Source organism: Ctenopharyngodon idella, chromosome 4 (genome assembly GCF_019924925.1).
Source record: "Ctenopharyngodon idella isolate HZGC_01 chromosome 4, HZGC01, whole genome shotgun sequence".
NCBI lineage: Eukaryota > Metazoa > Chordata > Actinopteri > Cypriniformes > Xenocyprididae > Ctenopharyngodon > Ctenopharyngodon idella.
Genome location: NC_067223.1, coordinates 15,097,279 through 15,114,254, shown reverse-complemented (window position 1 = coordinate 15,114,254; position 16,976 = coordinate 15,097,279). Strand labels below are relative to the sequence as shown.

Below are 16,976 nucleotides of genomic sequence, written 5' to 3'. Positions count from 1 at the left end.
ATTTCTATATAAAGCAAAACTGTTCTCATTCAGATGAGTATAAAGTAATTCTCTGTTCAAGTAACTAAACAGTAGGACTAAATTGCTGTTTATTTTGAAAGAGATATTAAAAAGCTAGTTTAGTTTGTCGGCTGACCAGCAAGTTCTTATGAAATCATGTGATCAGGTGCATGCATGATCAAAACAGAGTCATAAAATTTGAAAAAAACGGACCCACTGTGGACATAAATAGTGAAATCACAGGAGTGTGGCTCCTCTACATAATAGATTAGGCGCTGCATGTATTGGAAGGGCTTTGATGGTAGAATCAATGACAGTATAGGGAACGAATGAGTCTAGGTTTTAACTGAGTCACCGCTGCTTTGACAGACAGATGCGATGCTTGCCCTATTGAGAGTAACTGTGCATTACATAAGCTGACCAGCAGGACATTGATCTTGCACCCTTTAAACAATACGTCACCTTTGTCCATTTCAAGAGGTCACCTAGACAAGGAGTGCATGTGATTGTTTTATCGCATAGATAGATGGTGCAGATATACAGTCCACATTGCCACAATCAATTGGATCATATCATATTATTCTTCAATAGATTTTACCAAACATTTAAATTAGTCCATTAGTCACCTGAATGTTTGTCAGGATGTTCATATTTTCTGCTTTTGGTTTGAGGTTATACACTTTTAAAAAATATATTGGCATCTATAGTTCAATGAAGACATCAGTGGAACCTTTGAATTGCACAAAAGGTTCTTTAAAGTAGAAAACAGTTCTTTACAATATTAAAATGTTCTTTACAGTTTACACAAAAAATATGGTTCTTTTTACTGAAAGATCCTTTGGTTCTTCTGTTGCATCGCTGTGAAAACCCCATGTTTATTTTAAAGAGTGTATCCAAGATTGAGGTAGTTTGGATTGAAATGATTTTCCGGTAACACTTTACAAAAAAAACCGTCTCATTTGTTAAGATTAGTTAGTTCATGTTAGTTAATGCATTAACAATGATAGATACATATTTATAGCACATATTCAGCTTTGTTATAAAAAAAAAAAAAAAAAATCAAGTTTAGTAAATGTTGAGATTAACATGAACTAAGATTAGTATTGTTCATTGGTAGTTCAAGTTAACTAATGTAGTTAACTAATGTTAACAAATGAAACCGGATTTTCCTTTCTCTGCATCTGTCCATTTTGCCCATTCTGTTTAGTTTTGTCCAGTGTTATAGTGGGATGTGATTTTTGTCATCGGCAGCCTGATAGACCCACGTACCTGCGGCATGTAATGGAATTTTCTCTCGCTCGCTGCTGAAAAGACGAAACAAAAATATGTTATCCGCCTTGGGCCAAACAAATACTGACAAGAATGTTAACTGAAACCGATTCAATATTTCTTTTATTTCTCAGCTACCACATAACAATTTTACTTCATTCTATGTAAATAAATGCCTTTCACTCATGCATGATTATTTATAGACAATCTCCTGAAATTGCTAATGTGCAATCCCTGTCAGTAATGATTTGATAACAGCATTTTTTGTTATTTCTTCAGGGCTGAACTTGATGCATGACTCAAACTGTGCTCGAGGGTATTAATCATTTAGAAATGTCTTATTACCACACGGTTTAGCTTGTCACTGCATTGTTGCTGCGAATGGCAGGACTCAAAGCGCATTTGGTATTTGTAAGCGTCTGAGTGGAGATATATGGCTTCATTTGTGCTCTTTTGACTAGGTTTTGCACACTGACATTCAAACAGGGTTCAAAAAGGGTCAAATTGTGTGTGTGTGTGTGTGTGTGTGTGTGTGTGTGTGTGTGTGCTTGAATGGTCTGATCTAATATTACAAGAGAGGGGAAAAAAAACAGTAAATTGGTTTTAATTTACTCGAAATTGGTTTTAATTTACTCATGAGTGCAAAAAAGTTCTGCAACAACCACTCTCCCATTAATCATTGTGAATGATGTACTCGAGTCGTTCATCCTACATTCTTAGAATAATTGTATAGCTAAATATTTAGCAATTAATCAAAAATTGCTTTTAAACTAATAATCAATAACTTTAACTAAATAGTTTATATTGTACTATCATTTTTTTATTTGATTTGTTATTTGCAATGCTTCATTCACTAAAAGAACCCATTGAAAAATGGACATATCCAGTGGTTGGGTTGTTTTAAATGTTTCCCAACATGCTCCGTAGTTTTATTTAACTCAACTATTGTTTAAAAATTACTATATGGCTGGCTTAAAATGAACCCAAAATCAGACACATAATTACTAGAGGCAACAATAATAATCAAAAGGTCAACATTTATTAATAAGCAATTTAAGAAATGTTTATTGTTTAATTATTATTCATTAAACTTATTAATAAATGTTAATTTCCAACATACTTTGGGTTCATTTTAAGCAACAATACACTAATTTCTAAACAATAGTTGAGTTAATTAAAACTACCCAGCATGTTGGGCAAACATTTAACCCAATCGCTGGGTTAAAACAACCCAATTGCTGGGTTTGTCCATTTTCAACCCAGCATTTTTAGAGTGTTGGATAGGTCGTTCATTCTTTCATGAAATAATATACCCAGAAATTAGAAAGTTACTTTTTTTCTGGTTTTCATATACATTTTGCTTCAAATAAACATTTATAGAGTTGGTTGATTTGGTTCATGGTGTTTTACTTCATGATTTTTTTTTAATGTCTATGGAGAAAATGAATGGGGAAAATGCCGAGGTCTCTAAAAACGTGGGTGTCATTGTTGCGTTCTATTCAAATCTTCACTCATTTCACGTGGTCCAGTGGGCTCAACTATGCTGGTCACTGAAAAGGTTACGCATTCACCCTCCTGATATTCGCAGTTCATCCATTTTTTGAGTTATGTGTTTGAGTAACCTTTACATCAAAAGCAATGTCTCTCGGGAGTTGAAGCTGCTAAGGAGTGAAATCATTGCCTTTGTGAGCTCCTTAAGTCTTTTTTTTTCTGTCTTTTCCTTTTGCCACCCTTTTTTCTTGAATCTTTGTGCCTACCTTTCCTTTGCCTTCTCACTCACTTCAAACATTACATCTTTGTCACTGTCTCACATTCTTTCTCTGTCTGCTCTCTGAAGACCATCATGAAGATGGAAAATAGATATGCTGGGTTGCTCAGATAGCTGACAAGCACTCAGCAGGTGTGGCCTGTTCTGCCAATATGGCTGCCTTTGTTCTGTCAGCGGAAAGAAGGCTAAAAGGCTTTAGAGTGATCATAAAATATTTACAGTATGTTTACCGTAAGTGATATACTGGACAAGACTTATGTGAACTGAATTTTACTGCTGAATAAAACACCTCAACAACGGAACAACTTATCTGTGCATGTTTAATTTTTTTTTTTTTTAATTATTTGACCTCGTAATTTTTAATCAAAATGTCATAACTGAATCTTCTGTTGAAAATGACAAACTTATGCTGTACTTCTTCAGTCATTTTGTGTGCTTAAACTCCGCCCCTGCAAGCTCACATTCCATCAGCCACGCCCACATTCATCAGCCACACCCACAATTCAACATCCTATCAACAACCGATGCGACTAAGTCCCCACACTGCATTTTTTAATTTCGAAAAGATCCGTCGCTACTTCCATTTCATCGCGACTGATGCTTAGGAGACCAGAAGGCCAACCTGCTAATCCAGCTAAGACCAAGAAACCACTTTTAGACTGGATTAAGCTTTGTTTTCCAGCAGGGCTGTGTATGATATTTTGAAAGAGTACCGGTACACTGTTACAGATCAGAGACCTGTTAGCGACCGGCTCCCATGTGTGCTGATTAGCACTCCTCGTTCTCGCACGTCGACTACTCTCGCCCATTACCCATCAGTAACACGTTACTGCCAGGCACCCACCTGACAAATTACTGTTACCATGGAGACCATATGCACATGCTTTTTTAACACCCCTTCTCCCTGATGTCTGTTCTTCACAATTAAAAAGTCACGCAAAGGTTAAAAGCACGAAGAAGCAGCTGTTTATTTATAGTTGAGTGTCATTGAGAGGCTTTTGATTAGTAGTTCTGTTACACCATGATATTTTGATGTATGTATGTTACTGATTGATTATCATTGGTTTATATTCATATACCATTAGACCTCGGGATGGTATCCTGCTAATATTAACAAGCAAGCATGCTGTTTGTATGGTTTAAGTTAATACTATGATATTGTTTACCAGTATGCTAAGATTTGTTCATTTATACACAAGTGTTTTAATTTGAGTGAAACGTGTTTTGTACTTTCGCAAGACTGAATAGACGTATGGTGTTGAAGGTGATTTTTATTTGTAGTTATGCATGTTGTCAATTTTTTCGGTAGGTGAAATCGCACTCTTTGATTCAGCATTGAAGAGTTAAGAGCACGTGTATTTGTAAAATCACTGAAAATTACCACTAAAAGATATTTTTTTTTATACTCTGACATAAAAAAATGACACGATACAAAAGGAGTTAATTTCCTTCTAATGTCATTCCAAATCAAAGGGTTTTTTTTTCGCTGAAAATGTTCTATCTCATTAGTTATGCTGAGCACACCTTGTCTTTCACCTTTCTCCTTTACATAATCATCAGTTCTCTCCCAAATTGAGTTCATTTCTTCCTGGCTTGGCATTGCGCTGACATTTGCCAAGTGCGTCTTAAAAGGCTTTAATCGGTCTTCGGTGTGTTTGTTTTTGGGTTGCTGTGGAAACACGGCACATAAATCATGTCTAAGTTATCCATCATCTTTTCACTTTTTCCTCACACTCAAAGTCTCACTTTCACCCTCTCTCTGTTCTTCACCAGTGCTCTCACATGGCCATGACACTTCACTAAGTGTGAGCAAATGAACTCTGCATGTTCCAGTGGGCTAGCATCGGCCATGTTTGCTGTTGATTTTGTAGTGGGAATGACTAGACCAAAAGGAAAATAAAGTGTCCCTGTATTGTCCATATAACTTGTGTAATTCTCAAATGAGCTAGGTCATTTTTGCTATGCAGTTTTTTTTTTTTTTTTTTTTTTTTTTTTTTAGTAAATTGTATTAAACTTTTAGCGAAAACAGCACAAGCATCAGTAAGGTGCTTTTCCACTGCATGGTACGGCTCGCTGAAAATGTACCACCTTGGTTGAGGTTCCAAGCGAGCCGTACCGATACTAAAATATGACTTGTAAACACTGCAGATCACTGATTGGTCATAGAGAATCGTCACTATAGCGTCATTGGCAGAAGAGGCCGTGCAACTATAATGATCAGTCTATAATCCTATAATAAACAATTATTTGATGATAAATTCTGATATTTTGTGCTGTCATTTCACTCTAAAACATTATATCCTGTTTCATAACCGTACTTAAGTCAGTTAGCCACACTAGCTTTATTAATTATTTACACCCCACTTAATTTCCTTGCCTTTTGTATAAACAAATCTTGACAGTCTGGGTTTGACAGTCTGACAGTACATTGACAGTCTCTTATTATAATACTCACTGATGTTTATGCGATTGTTTTTACAACAAAAATTGCCACTTCCTTAAAGGTGCTAAATGTCATTTTTTTGACCATACTAAAGCATAAAAATGCCATAATATTTTGGAAAATTTAGGAAACATGCTAAGTTCACATACTCGTTTCTCTGTAAAACAAAGATACAGCCAGTTATTTTACTTTGAAATGTCTGTTCCGTGTCGGAATCTGTTTTTGTTTTGGTCTGCAAGCAAACAACTGGGTCAGAAATCACAGATGCTACCCGACCTAAAAACCCTCAGCATCCATCTAAAAATCTCTATGAACAGGAGCATATTAAAACGTGGATAAATCAACTCATCAACTTACAGTGTGTAAGTCTCCTCGCTTTTCATTGACAATTGCGCTCGCTGCTGTTGCTTGTCCTCATTCTGGCAACCCGCGTGAGCGTCGAGTCTGAAGAGGAGGGGGTGGGGGAAACAACTCTCCAATATTTTGGATTTGTACTACAGTACCCATTTCAGCCGCTAACTGTCAATATTACATGCTGCACCTTTAAGGAAGTTTTTCATCTAATACGATTTTTGTCTTTGAAAATTTCCAGTTATTTATATTTTGTTTGTATGTGTGTTTTATATAACATTTAATCCAATATTAAGATGCTGCATAGTAGAAATGACCTGGGCTCCGCATGTGGGAAAAGACCCATGGTGTCATCTACTTATCAGCTATTGGTTGGTTTGACAAATATCTGGACTGAGTCTTCCATATGGTGACAAAACAAACACAGCCAGAAGCTAATGACACTGGCGTGGTGACCAGGTGTTTTTATGAAAGGAAGCAATTGGCTGGAAATGACAGTGTTGTTTTTCTTGTAAGGCACTGCATCCCTGTGTGATGGGCAAACTCTCACTGTGTTCCTGTTGACGTGGCATACTTGATATAGTTGCCAGGTCCCTCTTTGGGGTGTGTATTTTTCCCTTTGTGGTTTCTCTAGAAAAGGACATCTTCCTGAAGCAGAATGAGGGTTGACTGAATTGAATTCTACCAAGCAGTAGAGAATGTAATCGAGCCCCCACACAGCGTCTGTAATCGAGGTGATACCAACAGTGTGGCATAGTTATTACAGGGCCGGGTAGGATACATGATGGAGGCAGGTATAATTGTGATAGTGGCCCAAGGATGATCTACCGCATCCCCTCCTTAGCATCCCACCCATCTTGTTTTACTCACTCAAACCAGTTTCTTCCACTGATACATCAGCTCGTTGTTACTCCTATTAACACTGCCATCAAATAGAAATTACTAAGATGCATTTTGTCTCCTACATTCCCCTGGAGAGAAACGCCTAAATCTCAAGATGGCAGAAATAACATTGGCACATCTCAGACCTCCTTGTACAGATGATCTGTAGGATTCAGATACAGTGATATTCGCCAAGCATGCCACCTGTTTTTTTTTTTTTTGCAATTATGTAAGAATCTTTTGAATCTGTAATGTCATACAGATGAGCATGCAACGTCTTGTCGTGTAGATGGCAAGACCTTTTCTGACCTTCACTATTTGTGAGGGGTTATCCGATATAAACATATTCATTCCATTGTGAAATGTAATTCTCCCAAGAAACACATCAAGTAAGAGCGCTACACCCTACACAAGCTCATGCGATCCCTTGGACAGAATGAATTTCACATCTGCTGAACAGGGGATGCAGTGAGACTGGCACAGAACTGAATGCACTGTATAAGATTTCCCACACTTTGCAACAATAGCCTACAACATGCAAGCCAATCTAATCAACATAGAAATGGGGTGTATTTTTAGTTACATTTCACCCTCCCGACGATGGCTAACTGTTTGTTTTCCCACTCAGAAATTAGTCTCTTCTAGAGTTTGAGCTTAAAAGGATCAGACCAAATATGCTTTTCTCCCATTTGCCGGTAAAGAAGCAATCGTTGGCCACCTGTTCCATCTAAGTGTTAATTCTGGGAACAAAAGCGTAGTGCTTGCCTGGATGTGAGTAATGTGAAAACACCTCATTCACAGCAGTTGGCAGCTAGCCATCCTGGGTCACCGGCTTGCACTGAGCTGATCAAATCCATCTCCACGGTGACTGTGCATGTCCCTGCTAAACCATTATCCTTCCGCAGTTCAGGGTAAATGAGGGCTAGCGCATTACATGCTGCGAGTGAACCTGCCGCAAGCAATTAGGTCTCTCTCAATCCTCTGTTTTCCTTTGTCTGTGATTCACATCTGTTCTTTGACAACTACACTCAACTGTTGCGTAAGTGACAACACATCATTTATTCTGCTGGACAACAGCCAATTTTGGCTTGGTGTGTGAATGTTTCAACTACGGCTAAGCAGTATAGATAAAGTTATACCTCTGTATTTTTCAGAAATAACAACCATTAATATGCCACAAATTGGTTGCAGTTTAAGTCAGACTGTATTATAACGTTTGTCTTAACGCTCTCATACTCGCACAAGCAATCGTCATGATGTGCAATGTCTTAAAATGTGCTTTAGCATCTGTGTGACCCTGTAGCAAGTAAACTGAAATAAGCACAAATGTTTCTGAGGACAGTTTTTCTCCATCAGTCTTACTTCCTAAGATCTTAAGTAGCTACAAAAACAATGCAGCCACCAGCGTATCAGAAATTGGAACGGCCATTCGTTGACACCTGTAATGAGGTCACAAGGGACTGCTGTTTCCTCTTATACTTACCACAGTCAGAGACTCACTTGGGTTTTTAATGTTGTAGTGTGTAAGACCTGGGTGTTTCAATCTAATTAGCTCTTTAAAAAAACTGTTTCATCATCAAACATACATTTTGTCCATCAACCTAATCTTTTTGCATCTGTTTAGAGTATTAGAGTCAAGCCTCTTTCAGAATTGAGCACATTTCTCTTGCAAAATGCTGGACGGGGAGGAAACTCAAGACCTCAGAGGAGCTGTAGCAGCCCTGGCCTCAGTTTTAGCCTTCAAGTGGGTTTGAAGAGAGAGTGAAGGAAGAAATGTGCATCATTTGTGTGATTACAGCTTGAAAACGCTGATTGCCACCAAGTACTTAGCCACCACTGATGGCTTTATCCCACCACTCTGGCCTATTACTCTCAATCTGTACAGCATTAGTCAAGCACATAGAGGAAAAAGGGTAGATTTACTGGATTATCGCTTCCTCTTATCTGCGTTATGTATTTTGTTTTTGTTAAGCACATTTGTTATCAAGCATATCCATTCACCTGCAGTTTTTCGTGTACGGTTTGGGAAGGCGAATGGGCCTGATCATCTTTGATCCACTGGGATTAGATTGAAGTTGGACGGGGTCTTGAATTGGTTGTAATGCTTGGCGCTTTCATCCTGCAAGATTAAATTAAAGGCAGGATCAGAGATCAGGACCGTCTGCTGGAAGCTGCTTTGAATACAGCATTGGAGAGCTTCCTGTTTTGCACTTTAAACGCCAATGTCCTGTAGTCGCAGCTAAGCTGAGACAGTTGAATTTGAAGAATTTGAATATGACCTACTTTTCTAACATGTGCTCTGGTGTTGAGCGCAATGACGTCAATTGTTGGCTCTCGCAGCAAGTGATGCACACAGTCTATGATCCCTCATGTGAGACAACTAGTCTCAGGTGTAAATTTGACTTGGAACTGGAGATGTGATTTTAGGAGGTCAGGCATATTTTAATGCATTTTGATTTCTTTGTGTCAGTGACCCACTTCCCACATCAATATAAGGCAGCTTGTTCAAACCATTGGACATTGGGAACTGTTTAGGCCACAGTATTGCACAAGATTAAACCATTTATGTAAAACTCATATTGCATATTGTAGCTCATACCATGTAAATGTTCGGGTAATTTTTGATCAGTTGATGTTTTTCCTTGTTTATCCCACAGAATCCATCTCAGGTGGGGACGGCCCTACAAGTGTTTTATAACCTCGGCAATCTGAGAGAGACCATAAGAAGTGTGGTAGATGGATACAGGACATCTGTGCAGGAGAACGTTGTTAACGCCCTGGACATTAAAGTCCTCACTCAACCTGCCAACACCAGAGGTTTGTTAGTTTAGTGCATTTGTGGCTGTGTTTTAGAGTGCTTGATGATTTTGCATTGTGTTTTAGTGCATGCATTTTGTGTCTGCTATATTTAGGTGCCCCTGGCAGAGCCATCATGCCCACTCCAGGGAATACGGCTGCATTTCGAGCTGCTCTGTGGACGAATTTAGAGAAACTAATGGACCAGATTTGTGCCGCGTGTGGTCAGGTATCAAACTTACACAGACGTTACAATTATGAAACGCTATTAATGTCATTAGGCAAAACACCAGTAGTTCACAGATGTCCCTATCCATTTGGTGTTCACTTGTAAAGGCATAAAATATTAAGCTTGATTTATGCTCTGAAATGAACTTTTTGCCACTCCTTCTAATGGTAGAGTGAGCAGAGGATGCCTGAGTGGGAGATTGCTGCTCTTCTACACTCATATACGCTGTTCCAGTCCAACACCAACAGCTTCTTTTGGAATTTATTTGTGGAAAAACAAATATACAAATTAACTGGTCAAATTTTGAATTAAATACAAAGTGAATGATATTAAAATCTTGTTTTCTGTGCTCTGCAAAGAAAGTGCGCGCACAGTAAAATTGATGAAAATGTGATTTTAATGTGATCCAAAACGAGCGCACAGAAAGCCGCCTCTCATACTATATACTGCGCGATACTGAACTGAGTTCTCTTCCGCATCTTTTTGCACTTAAATGGAAAAATACACTCAAGAATGTCAAAATATTCTCAAAAACAGTCGTTTATGTCTTAAGTGAACGTAAACAGTTGACAAAGTAAACGCATGTGTAACGGCATATTGGATCCGTGCAGCTCTTAAAGTGACAGCAGCCTAATATTCCTGCTATAATATCGTTAATCAAACAACAAAAGACAAAGAAAAAATTCACTCGCTGTTCTTGACTGAATAACTTTTGTAACTATATTTGTAATGTACCCTTTATTTTATTCATAAATTTCAGTGTTATTTTACATTTGATTAGTTTCCGTACCTGAAATCTTAAAACTCTGTTTATTTCAATCGTATCTTTGTTCAGTTGTATTTATTTGTGCAATTGCTAATTTGTTTATTTGTTCTTTTTTAATTACTGAGTGTTTAGTTGTCTTTAGTAATGCTTGAAATTTATATTTATTAGGCTGTTATTTTTAAACCATAGGCAAAAGTTTCTTGTGTAAGTGTTCTTTAGCCTGTTGATATTTTGTTTGTTTGTTTGTTTTTTTGTTGTTCATGGTATTCAGCTACAATTAAATGTTTTGCAATAAGACTTAGAATAAATGTGAATGATATTTTATCTTATTGGTATACAAAATTAGGAATCGATAAGAATTGGAATCGTTAAGATTCAAAGATACCCAACCCTACTCACAACTGTGCTTATTTTGCTGCTGTTTTTTTCCTTATATATTTTTTAAAGCTAGTTTGTTAATATTAGATGATGCTTGAAAGGGGTCATTGAATATACTGTCTAAAGTTTCTACTATGTTCCTGAACAGGTGCAGCACCTGCAGAAGGTTCTAACCAAAAAGAGAGACCCAGTGACTCATGTGTGCTTTATTGATGAAATCATAAAGGTGAGACGGATTATTTAATTTCATACCTACCTTTACTTTAATTTTCTTATGTTTTTGCTAGAATATGTGTGCAATTAAATTTCAGCACTTTGAGAAGTTATGTGTATTGATATTGTGTGTGTCCCATATGTGAAGAGTTTGTCCTTGATATGTAGTGATTTATTACAAAGGATTTTTGTGTGTGTTGCCCTTCCCTGTGGCTGACCTGCCTGCATAGCCCCTGCTGGTTCACTTGCTGCTGGCACATTAGCAGTAAATGACATCCTAATTGGTGTCTGCAGGTGGCTGGCCCCTCTGTGACAAGGTTATCTACCCTACACGCATACACACATGCACACACATATATCCATCACACATTTTCAGCCAGACAGTGATGGGACAATTTTATCTACATTCTCCATTTGGTTCTGGGTGACTTTGTGAACTAGTGTGTGTTGACGCACGCAGAGTGACAAGAGCGGTGTTTGCAAAGGCATATGCAATGCGTTTCCCCTTTTGGTATCCCCGACATCAGTGGCTCTCCATTCCTTCAGTGGCGAATTTGGCTAATTACAGCCGGTAATTAAGGTGCTATTTTCTGCTAAATGAAGGGCTAAACTGTGAGATCAGAGCAGTTTAGGAAGGGGTGGTAAGATTTCACAGATGGATTTCAAAGAGAGCATATAATGCAGTAAATTAGAACTGGCCTCTAGCGATGCATTTCCTTAAAACCATAACCAGCAAAGCTAATATGGGGCGTAGACTTTAGGATATGTGATGCAGAATTTTTACATGGGCTGTATTTGAAATGGCACACTACTTGTATTATACAGTTATGTTTGTATATTGTGCACAGCATGCAAATTTTTAATGAAAATTTGTATCCTTAATAGTTTTATAATTTAGGTATAACTTTTATAGGTTTATAAAAACTTTAATGCACTCACTTTGTTAATATGGTCATGACTGAAGGGGTTTAGCTTTGATTATATAGCTGTGATTTTCACAATGTAGCACAAATATACAAAGTAGACAAAGTACGCTACAAGGAATATTGCATCGCTTAACATGACCAATGAACCAGCAGCAATATCAAACATAATTTTAAACATCTCTTTCTTTACGTGCCGTCTGGCTGAACTGACAAAATTGGATTACAATAATCCAATTTCATGATAACTGCGCACCACTTGCTCATTTAAATGTAATGAGATCATGCGACAACAACATAGCATACTACTGCATACTAATGCTTTCCATTGCATTAATATTAGGATGCATTTTGTGTTTGTGAGAAAGAGAAAAGGTCTGTCTCCAAATATACAGTCGCTTTCTCTCTCTGTTGGTATTCCTCCCGTTTTCACTCAGTAAACAGTTTCGGGGGAGATGAGTTGAGCGGCTTCTAATCACCTCTTGGAAATCGAGATTTTCGGTCAGAAGATTGAGGTCTGCAGGAATGGGAGGGGGGGCAGGTGGGGGCGTTTCCATGGAAACTCCTTCTCCCGCTCTCCCATAGACCTTTTTGATTTCCTTTTTGAAAAACAAGGGAAAGGAGGAAAAAAGTTTGATTCCAGAATGAGGGTGGTGTTGCAAAATTTGACCACTTTAAATTTAGTGCTTTATAATCTTAAGCTCACAAACTCTCATTGGGCCCTATCATACACCCCGCGCAATGCGACACCAGGTGCGACGCAAGTGTTTTTTGCTAGTTTCAGCCCAACGCAGTTATCTTTTTCACGTCCAGCGGCACGTTATTTAAATAGCAAATGCACTCACGCCCATTTGTTCGCCCATGGGCGTGCTGGTCTGAAACGAGGTGTGTTCAGGTGCATTGTTGGCGTGTTGCTATTTTGAGGCAACTAAAAACGACTGTCTAAAACCTAATCTAAAGTCAATGGCGCAAGACACACAGGGACACGCAGCAGCACACAAACATGGCAAATATTAAAAATAAAACTATTACAATGTAAAAGATTATTATTGTGCCGGGCTTGTCCCGTAGATGGTCTGTTTGCGCGCTTTAACTTCACGCATGAGCAGATCTGTTTCCTCTCTGGAGAAGCGTTCATTCTTTCCGCATCCAAATTCCACCATGTAAATAGCAATCCACCATGGTGCAAGCGCACCTGGCTTTTAAAGGGAATGGGAGATGAGACTCTAATTGGTTTATTGCACGTTACCTCCAAAACACTCCCATGACTCATTAAGAGACTAGGTACAACCATTTTGGACCATGCGTTTGGTGCGCTGACCATTTTTTCCATCGTTAAACTAGCAAAAGTGGATTCGGACACGCCCTAAGTACACCTGCACCATGCAATTCAGACCATGCGCTTAGATCGATAAAATTGGGCCCATTGTGTCTAAAGCCCAGGACACACCAAGCCGACATCAAAGAACTAGCCGCGATGAAAGCCAACTGTGTTGTCGGCTGTGTCTCGGCCAAAAATCTGCGCTTGAACACACAAAAAGGTCTAAAGGCAACTGTCAACTAACATGTGCATTCTGCGTCTGCGTGTAAGTAAATATCTGTCCATTTCAGCAGGTATCAAGTCTATTTTTGTCATTCAAAAAGGGAAACTGAAACTAGGACTGCAGATATACAAATTGTAAACAAAGCAGCGTGTGCTTACCATTCTGAATATGAATCATGCTGATCACTTTCTTCATTCCAGTCAGCTCATGTTATTATGAAAATATTTGTGCATTCGAATGATCAGGTAAGATGAACTTGAAAAAATGCCTGTACCATCTTCTTTGCTCGCTTTCATCACTTTTGCTTTTATTCTCATGCAACATGCTGAATCGGCCCAAAAAACCCAGACGGCGTCCGACTAGAGTCAACAGTGCGGAACACACCAAAAAAACCCGGCCTTAAAGTAAAAGCTCAATGACTCTCCGTAGAAAGGGACACCTTGAAATTTAGACCATCTAGAATGACTGACAGAGTGTCATCGGGTGCTCAGAGAGCCATCAGCTGTAGATGAAAGAGACACCCGGCATTTAAAATGCCCCGTGAAAGGTTTTGCAGGGCGGGCACTTCTCTTGGAGCCTCACAAGGCTGTAAAAAGCCCTACAGCGCCTCTGAACCTTCAGTTTAACAGGGTGCATGCAGGAGATAGGCTGCATACGCGGTATAGGAAAACACATACAGGAACTTTGTGCACAATAAAGCTGCTGTCGGATTCCCTGGAGATTGGAAAAGGTGGGTGAATGCCATGTTTTTTTGTTTTCTTTCTCTGCCTCCGCTTCAAAAGCTGTTTTCAAACTCCCACAATCTCACACCTTTATTTGTGGCTAAAACACCCCCCACACACGCACCCATCGGAAAGCAAAACCTGCAAACCGCTACATTTAACAGTTACACAAGTAAAACAGACCTTCCCAATGAATTCCCAGCTGCTTTTATGTAGCAAACAAGCCTTCTGGCTCTCTGGCATGAGTTCATCTCCACTGATGGCCCTCTTGTTCACTTCAGGTGTCATAAATGTGAAATACAACTCTACATCAGAAAAGAAAAAAAGCAATTGCCTGAAGTAGTGAAGCAAATATGAGCTAAAAAGAAGAAGAAGCCAAGATTAGTTGTATTTCATTGATGATGGCATTGAAATCATGCCACTCTGTGTCACAACCAATGGAAAAAATTTAATGGAATATTTACAATATGTAATTTATACAAAACCTGATGATTCATGATTTCATAATACAAGGACATCTTGTGAACTTTAATGGACCTTTTGTGACCTTTTCTACAATGGAGTTTACATGCCCAGTGTCTCAGTACCCACATTTATACTTTTCATTTTTAAAAAAACTTGCTGTTAATTCTAGATTTAAATTAAATCACAGATCGTCATTGTGGTCTCAAACTTTTGGACGCAACTGTATATATACTTAATGTTTTCCAACTTTTATGTCTTTTTTCTTTGGAGAATTCTCAAATTTGTAGCGATAAAAAAAAAATGTGTGAGTCATAAGAGAAAGTCATTCATATCACTGTAATGTCACTGCAAACCCCGTTAGGCTGATGTACGGTGAGTCAGCACGGACATTCAGAGCATGTTGATATGCACAGGTGATACGCATACTGTAGATTGGCACATGCAGCACATGTCCATCAGCATTAGACCATATTTGTTTTGTCATGATTCCCAAATGATTATTTACCATAGACTTCCCCATTTACACACAAATGCACACATGGCTCAGACAGGCATTATTCTTTCAGTGATTGCTAATGCCAGTGTTGTCTGAGTGATTGTTCATATTCTACTCTTGTTTGTTTTTTACCATTTGTTTCTAATGTCAGCCTAAATTTCTTATACCAAAATGATTGTAATTTGGTTTCATGTGACCATTTTCCACCCTTTCTCCAAATACTACAAATTTTAAGAGTAGTGTATCTAAATAATCTATTATAGCCTAACCCCTTTGCATGTGAAATGAGTAAAAAGAATGCCTCTGCAAAAATTAAAATGCACCTAATTGCCATGATTCTAGTTTTTATTGAGGGTGAAATGTGACCTGGACATAGTTTTTGAGATGTGTTGTGGGTTGGAGTCACTAAAGACAATCGTTCTTTGTTTGCATAGTGTGATAATGTGTTTTCTATTATGTGTGTCAAAGTTCAGCTCTGGCTGATGTGTGTAATGTGTTTTCTCTGCCTCTTATCAGGATGGGCAGCCTGACATCTTGCACACCTTCTGGAGTTCAGTCACTCAGACGCTCTCTGAGGAGCTACAGAAAGCCACAGCTGGTGAGTTTCAGTCTGAGGTTTTTGTTTAAGACGATGCCCTGCCATGCATCTCAAAAGCTCATTCTGTGTGTGAGTGTGTTACACAAGCTCCCCTCCTGCGCCTCGTCTCTCTCTTCTCCTCCGCTCTTGCTTTCTTTTCATCACATTGCAGTCGGATTCAAACTCTATTACCCACGTACAATCTTCTGCCGTTGCTTTTGAGAAGACTGACTCTGTTAACCCTTTCCTCCTCTAACTGAGCTTGTGAGCTATCTCAGATATTGTTCATCTGCAGCCTTCACACTATCATCTCGAGCCTGAAGGGCTCCTTGGAGAAGTGTTTACACTTCCGTAGTCTCCTGATGATTCTTCAAGCTCAGACACAGCCAATGAGACAGTCCAGCATAAAGCAAATAAAAAACGATCTCTCCACTGATCTCAGGCTGTTATCGTCACAAAGGAGCAGGATCAATCAAGGCAGGTGTTTGGTTACAAGGGAATATCAAGGAAAATGGAGACCTTCAAATGTGAGATTCATGTGACTCCACAGATGTGTAACCAAAACATACTTTTCTCTCTCTACACAACATCTCAGTGTTTGCAAATGAATCACAGCATTATTTGCAGTGTTGGGGAGTAACCAACTAAAAGATGTGACGCTATTAACTTTACAATTTTTAAGCAGAAGCATGGTATGTCACATGATGATTCTTTGATCATTTGTAGAGTAAATAAGTGCTGTATGCTTTAAATTAGCCTGTAACTTGGGACGCTACCATTTCAAAGTCACTTCTTTCACCAAGTGGAAGTGGAGTGAGATGGATTCAATTGATTTTACTTGGACTTTTGTATTGTATATAAACTGATGGATTTCTAGGCTGGTAACAATGCATTTTAAAGACAATTTTATTCAAAGCATTCCCTTGGAATCAAACCCATGACCCTGCTGTTGTTAGTGTCATGCTCTGGTAACCAAAAGGTTGTGGGGTGTGTTTTTTTTTTTTTTTAAGATTTATTTTTGGCATTTTTGCCTTTATTATGATAGGACAGTAAGCAGACAGGAAGCGAAGTGGGAGAGAGAGAGGGGGACAGGATCGGAATCGAACTCGGGTCGCCTGAAGCGCAACAGCAATACATGTCGACGCCCTGCCCAC

General features: G+C 38.7%; 1 protein-coding gene across 1 annotated transcript in view; it reads left to right on the top strand.

The window, feature by feature from the left end:
* cog5 (component of oligomeric golgi complex 5) overlaps positions 1–16,976 on the top strand; it is a 74,672-nt gene that overhangs the window by 32,379 nt on the left and 25,317 nt on the right. The window contains exons 8-11 of the mRNA XM_051892461.1: positions 9,371–9,530; positions 9,626–9,738; positions 11,031–11,108; positions 15,762–15,843. Of these exons, the coding sequence (XP_051748421.1) occupies positions 9,371–9,530; positions 9,626–9,738; positions 11,031–11,108; positions 15,762–15,843 (433 nt within the window). The remainder of the gene's footprint in view (positions 1–9,370; positions 9,531–9,625; positions 9,739–11,030; positions 11,109–15,761; positions 15,844–16,976) is intronic.